The sequence below is a fragment of the Ursus maritimus genome, unplaced genomic scaffold (genome assembly GCF_017311325.1).
Source record: "Ursus maritimus isolate PB19 unplaced genomic scaffold, ASM1731132v1 scaffold_19, whole genome shotgun sequence".
Classification (NCBI taxonomy): Eukaryota; Metazoa; Chordata; class Mammalia; order Carnivora; family Ursidae; genus Ursus; species Ursus maritimus.
The window spans coordinates 47,053,157-47,062,890 of NW_024424341.1; the positions used below are offsets into that span (position 1 = coordinate 47,053,157).

The 9,734-nt window shown below is 45.3% G+C and overlaps 1 protein-coding gene across 1 annotated transcript; it reads left to right on the top strand.

Moving 5' to 3' along the window:
* Positions 1-4,354: 4,354 nt before the first annotated feature.
* On the top strand, positions 4,355-7,682 carry LOC103672898 (putative protein ZNF720). Its single transcript, XM_008701603.2, has 3 exons — positions 4,355-4,374; positions 6,948-7,074; positions 7,573-7,682. Exons 1-3 carry the CDS (start codon positions 4,360-4,362, stop codon positions 7,680-7,682), a joined length of 252 nt encoding a protein of 83 aa, XP_008699825.1. The 5' UTR covers positions 4,355-4,359.
* The last annotated feature ends 2,052 nt before the right edge of the window (positions 7,683-9,734 follow it).

Sequence of the window (9,734 nt, forward strand, 5' to 3'; positions counted from 1 at the left end):
TTTTGCAAACAGATTAGTCTTGATTCGGCTATCCCTGGGCAGAGCGGTGATTTTAGAGAGAACTTATGTTTCAGTAACACACATCTTTGCGGATGTTAAATCCTAGTTCTGATTGTCTTTGAATGTTGTTTGCCTAAGCTAGACAACTGAGGCAAACTTCAGAGAGATTGCCTCACTAGTTCGTGCATAGACAACCTCCTTGCTTGTTATTCGGTGTGGATAATAACAGGACCCCATGAGCATATGATTATTTGAATAGCTGAAAAATGGGATTGATTCCCCAACAATTGGATATCTCAACTAGCACTTTGACCAACTCTGTGAGGCTCAGAAGGACAAAATCGCTCCTTAAAAACCGGAGTGAACCCCACTCCATGGGGTTCACTATGGGCTTGTGGAGATAATGGATGACCCCACTTTCTGGATTGGATTGGATGATGCACTTGGGGATGCCCTTATCTCTTGAGACAAGTCTTCTCTCACGGGCTAGTGATTCCTTGTAATTAGGATATTCTTAAGACTAGACATCAAACAAAGAGGGCTCTTTGATGGTTTTATTTCCTAGTAATATTTGTCCCAGGAACTACCTCTATTGGTGTAACACGACAAGTAGTGGCTTTGGCCAACCAGGTAACATCCCTCCTGGTCAAAGGAGCCTCGAAGCTCACAGTGGGCCAGTCCCTGACTGTAATGAGTTCACATCAGGTTCAGAGACCAAAAGCCACCAATAGGTGATGGGAGGCTGACTTATTCAATGCCAGGCTATGCTTATAGATATGCCTGAAATATACTTTAAAACCTATCAGACTTTAGGGGCGCCTGGGTGGCACAGCGGTTAAGCGTCTGCCTTCGGCTCAGGGCGTGATCCCAGCGTTCTGGGATCGAGCCCCACATCAGGCTCCTCTGCTATGAGCCTGCTTCTTCCTCTCCCACTCCCCCTGCTTGTGTTCCCTCTCTCGCTGGCTGTCTCTATCACTGTCGAATAAATAAATAAAATCTTAAAAAAAAAAAAAAAACCTATCAGACTTTAAACCCAGCTATGCTAATGCCTGACCCTGACCATCGTACTTCCTAGAGCATAACTGTTCAGAGGTTGGTGATCTTGCTTATGCTAGTCACCCAGCTGTAAGCGATTCCCCTGTCAAAATTGCAGATGACAGTTCATTTACTGGTGGCAATAGTCTCGTGGAAAAGGGAATAAGAAAACTGGGTATGCAATGGTGCTCGCTTGTGCTTTGCAATTGCCAAAGCCTTAAAAATTAATATTTGTACTGACTCGAAATATGTTTTCCTAGTCCCGCGTGCTCATGGAGCCATGTGGAAGAAAAGGGGATTATTATCAAGGCATAACGCCCCAAATAGGGGCCTGAAATTATGACTCTTCCTGAGGCTGTAACACCTGTCTAAGGTGGTAGCTATAATTCCCTTCCAAGGACAGCCAAGGGTACGACCTTGGAATCTGAAGGGAACAATTCGGCAGGCCATGCAGCCAAGCTGGCAGCACAGAATAAACAGATATTAAGTGTTTGACCAGTCTTAACTCCAATAAAGTCCATAAGCCCAGTCTATTCAGCCCAAGAAATTCACCTAGCCCAGGAACAAGGATATTCAAAAATGAACAGGACTGGCTTATTGGTGATGAAGGAAAAGATCTTTATACCCAAAAATAAGCAATGGAAGGTAATACAGCGTTTACACCAGGCTACCGATTTATGTCGAAAAGCCACAGAGGTGAGAAACAAAAACTTTGCCAAGAAAAATTGTCCCTAGATTTGGACTCCCTTGCTCCCTGCAAAGTGACCCCGGACTGTCCCTTACAACACAAATTCAGAAGATGGCCCTCTAAAACTGAAGAGCCCTTGATATCTTGACTGCAGTGAAAGGAGGCCCAGGATTAGAGGACTGTCTTCTAATGGGACCCAGTGGCTATGTGGCCCTAATTCGTGTCCTTGGCTTCCCTCGGGCTGGATGGGCCACTGTACTCGGGGTTTTGCCTGGGCGCACAAATGCGTTATTAAAAACATTACCAACCCAGCCAACCTTCTAAATGTATTTTTATTTTTATTTCTTTAATTAATTAATTAGAGAGAGCACAAGCAGGGGGAGTGGGAGAGGGAGAAGCAGTCTCCCCTCTCAGCAGGGAGCCCGATGTGGGGCTCGATCCCAGGACCCTGAGATCATGACCCGAGCTGAAGGCAGGCGCTTAACGACTGAGCCCCCCAGGTGCCCCTAACCTTATAAATTTAAAACGACGGTGGACACGTTCTGTGTCTCATTGGTACGACCACCTAATTTTTTTTTCCTCTTTGGGACTGGAGGTGGTTGTTGGACGCATGAGAGCTCTTCAGAAGTACACGATCACAGCCCTAAATGGCACAAATAGCATTTCTCTACTAAATATTTAAGTAGCACGAATGCATAAAGCAGCTTTACAAACTACGAAGGTGTAGAGTTGTCCCCGCCGCACAAGGTGGAGCGCGGGCCATCACAAAAACAAAATGCTGTGTGTACGGTCCACATGACCACAGAAAGTACTGCAGGGTTTCAACAGACACGGACACTCAAAGTGGCGCAGGTCAGGGCCTTCAAACCTGCAAACCCCCCCAGAGCCAGGGGCTGGGGTTTGCAGGGAAATAGAGGATCTGGCCGGTTTGCACAGGAACTGTGTCTGTGCTGCTGGCCCTGTTCATGACGTTCTCAGGCTGGAACCGGGTTCCGGAAGCAAAGCGCTGACAAGGGAGGAGGAGAGGGTTGCAGGAGAGAGAAGAAAGGTGACTTCGTTTGAAATGGAGTCTCGCTGAAGCGTTAAGTCAGCTGTTTTGATTTTTGCTCAGCTTGATGTTTTAAGTGGTTTCCATTTCAGTCACCAGGACAACTGTAGGAAGATCGCTTCATATTTTACAGGGAGAAACCACTCACTATTTTCTAGAATGGGTAAAATAAAGAAAAAAGGATAAAACACCAAATTTCAGGGAGAATGTTGAGGAATTAGAATGCTCATATATCGCTGTTGGGAGGGTAGAAGTGCATTCAATTTTGAAAACTGTGTTGGAGTTACGTATGAAAGTACACATTGACCTACTGATGGGGAGCATTTCATCACTCTAAACTACCTCTCTGGCCTAAGGTTTACATTATGCTCTCATTTTATTTTATTTTTTATTTTTTTAAAGATTTTATTTATTCATTTGACAGAGAGAGAGACAGCCAGCGAGAGAGGGAACACAAGCAGGGGGAGTGGGAGAGGAAGAAGCAGGCTCCCAGCGGAGGAGCCTGATATGGGACTCGATCCCAGAACGCCGGGATCACGCCCTGAGCCGAAGGCAGATGCTTAACGACTGAGCCCCCCAGGCGCCCCATCTCATTTTATTTTTTTTTAAGATTTTATTTATTTATTTGACATGGAAAGCCAGAGAGAGAGGGAACACAAGCAGGGGGACTGGGAGAGGAAACAGCACATTCCCAGCAAAGCAAGGAGCCTGACGCAGGGATCAGGGATCGATCCCAGGACTCTGGGAATCAGGCCCTGAGCTGAAAGCAGACGCTTAAGGACTGAGCCACCCAGGTGCCCCTATGCTCTTATTTTAAAGAAAGGTTAAAGGACAAGCTCTGAAACTGAGGATGTTTCCCTTGGTGAGAGACATTTGCATTTATAAGAGAAAGCTCCATTTCTAAGGGTGTCTCCCTCTATGTAGCAGAAAGAGGGGGAATGTATAAATCTCCCGAAATTCTGATCAGTGGACCAAACTGGTCAATTCTGATCAGCCTCAAACCACAAACCTAGCTTTGCCTAGTCAGCTCCCCAAATGCTTCCCAATAGGGTCACGTGTGGAGTTTCAAAAAGGATCCTATCTGGCGGCTCCCCCTCAGGTTCTGTCCATTGGTTTGGGTGAAAACAGCAGTGTTGTGTTAATGAAGGGCTCCAGGTGATTCTCAGTGAGGCCAGGGGTAAGCACGAGGGCTTCCTGTTATTTTATGAGAGTTGAGAGCGGGCTTTGGCTCAAGGAGAGGTAACAGCGTCTCTGCTCCGTGAGTCTGGGAGGGTCAGGTCTACGCAGCACACGGTTCCTATGCTGTGGCTGAATTTGTGGACGTTTGTGCGAGGGGAGGCCCCCTGAAAAGAGAGAAGAAAGAGTCGAGGATTAGTCTCCTAGTAGGAACTCACAGTTTCTGACTAGCTCCCGACACAAGGGACTAGAAAGTTGGGTATTTTCTGCATTTCAGGTTCGTACCTTCAGGGAAGCAGTTTACAGGAGAAGAGGCTCAGTTGGGGGCTTTAAGCGCATTTTCTCCTGATGCAGCTGTGATTCCACAAATACCTTGTGAGAAAGAAATTGGGAGGTCGCGGTGAAAGAAGAAATGGCCAGTTCTCAGGTAAGCCTGGTGACCCAGGACAGGCTGTGTCATCTTTTTCTCCTTAGACTCCTTGCCTACAGAAATTGCAAATGTTGATTCCTCTAGTTCTGAAGTTTCTCCCTTACGATTTCAGCTATATTTAAGATCTTTCAGAAATGATACTCAAGGTCGGGTCTTTAGAACATTTCTCTGTAACCCAGAGCCTTCTCTCCTGTGTCTCCAACCTGGCATCCAATAGGCATCAACAGTTGTCACTTTGGATTAAAATCCTGTTAAGTATTGAAACTCTTTTCTTGGTGACAGATCCAGAGGAGAAAGCCTTGAGTCTGAGATTCCTACTGCTGAGGTCTGGTCCTGGGATTATCAGTGAAGGAAAACATTTCTCACTTAGGTCCCATCTAGAGGCTTTACCAGCTCTGTGTAGACCAGGGTAAGAAAATGAAGAAATAAACTCGAAGGATTTGAGGTCCAGAATAACGTCGAAAGTTCTCTGAAAGAAAAGTGAGGGAGGGGGGTGCTTGAGACTTGCTCTTTAGAATGTGAAACAGATATTCTATTTAAAACACACTAGAGTGGGAACTGGGGGGCTCAGTCAGTTAATCCTGAGACTGTTGGTTTCAGCTCAGGTCATGATCTCAGGGTCCTAGAACGGAGCTTTTCCTTTGCCTCCATGCTCAGAGGGGAGTCAGCTTGAGACTTTCTCCTTCTCCCTCTCCCCATCCCCTGTACTAATACGTAAATGAATCTTTAAATTAAATATATGAGCTATTACACGGAAACCGTGGTGTCTCAATGTGGTGTCTCTGCCGGTCAGATGGGGGCGCCAAACGTGGGTCCTTGATGGGGTGGAAGTCAAGTAGGATTGGGAAGAATTCACCTGAGGCAGAACCACGTTGTTAGAAGTTGATTGGATCCACTGCGAGAGAGCGGCAGGCAGGACCGCAGAGGAGAGGCTGTCTGCAGGGAGCAGTGGGTGGGGTGGGGTGGGGGCTGTGTTTAAAAGGGGAAGGTGAGGGGTTATGGGGACTTAAGGAATTTTCCCTTTTCTGGTCTCTGTTCCTGGTTGTCGGTAGCCCATTGGTTAGTTAGGGCCTATGGCTGTGTTGAGGTGGGTCCCCTGATGGGCCTGTCTGCACTCAGCCCGGGGGTCACTGGGGGCCCTTTCTCCATTCCTTTGCTCAGGCTGCTTGCCTAAAAGCAGCTTCTGCAGAAACTGTAGGTGACTGAACTGTGTATATACCCACTGTGTTTTCATAATTAGATTTATATTCTGAATTCCTGTCTTCAGACCACAAGAAAACACCGATGTTGACGTGTCCTTTGGTGTGCCTTAGGCACTGAGATCAGTTTGTTTCCATACACCTGACGCCAACTGCTGTTATTGGCTTGGTGCTCTTTGCTAGATTCCTCCCCCCAAATGTTCATATTTTCCCTCTTATCATTTGTAGGGAACTTGGATGCACCGAGCGATACGCAGAGACCACCACAGTTCAACTGGAAACTTCTTTGTTCTGAGTTTTTCTTGTAGTTTTTTTTTTCTTTTTTTTAAGATTTATTATTTGAGGGAGAGAGACAGAGTACCTGGATGGTGGTGGAGGGAGACAGGGGGAAGTAGACTCCCCACTGAGCAGGGAGCACAATGTGGGGCTCGATCCCAGGACCCTGGAAACTGGACCTGAGCTGAAGGCAGATGCTTAACCAACTGCCCTTGCTTGTAGTTTCTGAGGAGAACAGAGTCAAAAGAAGTGTGGATAAAATAAAGTTTCCTTCAACTTGCAGCCCTTTGATAAATACTTGAGGCAGACTATGACATTCCTCGCGGAATTCACAACTGCCTTAATGTTTTATTAGAGGGGAAAAGCAACCTTAGCTTGACAATAACCAGAGCTCTGGATTCTGTAAGTCCTCGTTAACATAAGAAAATCCCCTTGGAATCTCCTTTATCTCTGTCACCCAAAATATCTGTTGGCCATCACCCTCCACGCATATCAGCCACTGATAGATACCTGAAGGGTCTCATGACTAAGGTTTTACTCCACAGTAGTAAGTGTTATCATCACACCAGCTAGGCCCTCAAGGTCCTGGAAACCTTGCTTTCAGATTCCTTAGAGATTGCTGCTGTTCCTAGCCCACTCACCATTTGTAAGGAATTAGAGTTACTGCTCATAACCCCAGTGCAGCTCTTTCTACCCCTGGGTTCTGTGCCTGTGTTTCAGTAAGACCACATTTTTTGCACCAAAGACATCTCAAGAATTCGTTCTTCATCATTCACTCCTGAACCCCAACACTTCACATCAGAAACATCTCAAGAATTCTTTCTTGACCAGTGGCTCCTCTCCCACATCCCAACAGGTTGCACTGGACAAGGAGGGCTCTCCCCGTTGTGTCGTTGATATAGTTGACTTGTGGGAGTGGAAGTTCTCAGTCAGCCAGCCCTCCGTCCCATCGGTTTTTCTTTACTCCACACTCATGTCACAAAGAAGGAAGGGGCAGGTGTTGGGGTCTAGCTGGTGACACTAACTCCCTCTTGATCTTAGGAACCATTGTGAACTCTGTCGATGGCCACTTGGTGACTGCGGTATGTCTTGCAGGGACTGCTGACATTCGGGGACGTGGCCATAGAATTCTCCCAGGAGGAGTGGCGATGCCTGAGCCACACGCAGCGGGAACTGTACAGGGACGTGATGCTGGAGAACTACGGACACCTCCTGTTCTTGGGTGAGGATGACTCCTTCCAGATTTCCCAAGCCACACTCGGGGTTTTCTTCCTTCCTGTGAAGACTGTCTCTTGGAAGACTCCTCTTTGAATGACTGGAATTCAGATCCAGGTAGAAAGGGAAATCAGTAGGGTTCTGTAGATGTACAGAAAAATCTTCATGATGTGTTCTTTTCAGCCTTAGCTTCCCCTTCCTGAAGGGAACAGCATCACTTCTGTAGCTGAGTGGCAGTTCTAAACATTGAGTGCCGTAGCACGGGACTGCCCACATCTTAAACTGAAATTTCCACTTCTTATTACGGCTGCTACTTGAAAGTGGAGGTCAGGATGTGAGCATCAGAAATGCCTCCTGTGTGTTCTAACGGGACAGTTCGGCAGCAGGTTTTGGGAAACCGTTTTCTAGAATTCTACAATGTCCTCTCTTCTCTACTGAACACAATCCTGACGGAACGTTAGAAGAATCTGCAGCAATACTCGTTTTCTTTTTTCCTCATGAACAGATTTCATTCTGTTGAAGCCAGACCTGATCATGTTTTTGGAGCAAGAGAAGCAGCTCTGGGATGTGAAGAGAAAGGAGACCGTAGCCTTCCATCCGGGTAGGTGGGACTGAATGAGGCAGATGGAGGAGGGGAGGTCCAAGTCTGAAGGAGGAAGATAGACCTTAAGCAGTGGTTCAAGTAGCTCTCCTTGAATGAAAATCAGTTGGAGACGCCCAGTTTTATTTCTCTCTCTCATGGAGGAACGTCTGCTATCCAACATTATCAAGCTCTTACATCTCTAGGGATTCTCCTTCAGCTCCAGTGATGGTCCATCACATGCACAGGGAGGGCCGGGAGACTCTCCTTGGAGTGGGAGGTCCTCCTTAATCTGATTGCTTCTCCATTGCTGTGAGGGCCCTGGGGAAATCTCCCTATTTCTGTGCTAAGCCCTGTGTAAATTCTGTTTTTCATCATGAGAGAAGTAGGTCAGGGTAGCTGTATGCTCATTGGGGTTTGGTGCAGAAATTCCTACACCACTAGAGACAGATTTCTAATGTTTTCAGTGTATGCTTTCCCATGTTATGGAGGCTTTAATCTTAACCTTATAAAATTGAGACTCAGTAACTTAAATAACAAAGCACTTCCCTAAAATGAGAAACTGTACAATTGTATTTCTCTTCAAAAATTCATTTTTTTTTCCGGATTAACTAATACAGAAGTTTCCACTCTATGAGCTCCATTTCTCAGTGGTGAAATAATGTAATGTCTCTCTTTGTTTCTAGAGTTCCTACATAAATAATGCTGTTGGGGACTAGCACGTTTAGAGACTCAGAACTCGTAGCCTTTAATAAAGACTCAGTTATTACCGAACTCAAAAAAGAATGGGCTTTATGCTTTTTGCCAGTAAATGATGTTTGTGTTTGTCTTGTATTTGTATTATCACACATACACACTCTGAGTCCTGCTGGCTATTTTTCTCCTTGGTTAGTGGTCAGTGACTGTTGTACTATACCCGGCTGAGTTGTCATAAGCATAGAATTAATTTCATCATGTATTTGTTGATGAGTTTTTATTCTCTTTGCATGAGAGGAAGACTTTTTTGAATTCAATGTAATTTTGAAACATTTTCTACCTCTGTACCATGTTTTCGTATTACAGTTGATCCTTAATTGTGGTGTTACACCCATGATATGCCTTGGTACCTTTCTCATTAACTTTTGTGTCTCTGTATTTTCTCTGTGGTTACCTTACAGATTCCTTAGAACAACTTAGAGGTAAAACAAACCAGTTAAAACTCCTATTGTCCATCACACACAAAACTCTTCTTCCTGTCTCCACCCCGCACTCACTTTGTTTCCAATATCACAAATTCTATCTTTTATGCTGTGTACTTTATGACCTACGTTGATGATTTTTCTACTTTTGTAAAACAAAGTTTTGTAGCAGAAATAAATGCATCTGGTATCTAATCCCAGCACTACAGGTTTGTATAATTGTCTAAATCTTTCTGTTTAGCAGAGAGCTTTATGTTCTCATGTGGTTTCAGTTACTGTTTAGACTCCTCTTATTTCATCTAGAGAATGTTCCTTGAACATTTCTTGTAGGACAGGTCTACTGGTAAACATAGTGCGGTTTTTACTTGGGAATGTCTTCATTTCTGCATCTGTGGAAAACCGCTTTGCCAGGTGAAGTCTTCTTGGTGGCTATTTGTTGGTCTTTCGGTACCTGAGTACATCATGCCATGCCCCTGTTCCTGCTGGGTCCGCTGAGAGCCCACTACTCATCTTCTAGGAGCCCTTTTACAGGATGAGTACGTTGCCGTGCTGTTTCAACACTCTCTTCTCACCGGTGATATTTGATAGGTTAATTACATGTCACTGGGTTCCTGTCTTGACATTTATCCTACTTAGAATTAACCAAGCTTGAATTTGTCTCTTTTTTCCCCATAGGTCACTCTCCTCCTTATGGGTCCCCTTAATGTGCATATTGGACCACTCGTTGGTGTCCCAGGAGTCCCTTAGACTCCATCCTTTTCCACGTATTTCTTTGCTCCTCTCAGTAGAGAATTTAGAAAACGTGTCTTTAAGAGGTTGGATTCTTTCTTCTGCCTCATCAAGTCTGTGGCTGATCCCTTAGTATATTTTTCAATTCAGTAATTGTACTCTTCAGCTCCCAATTTCTGG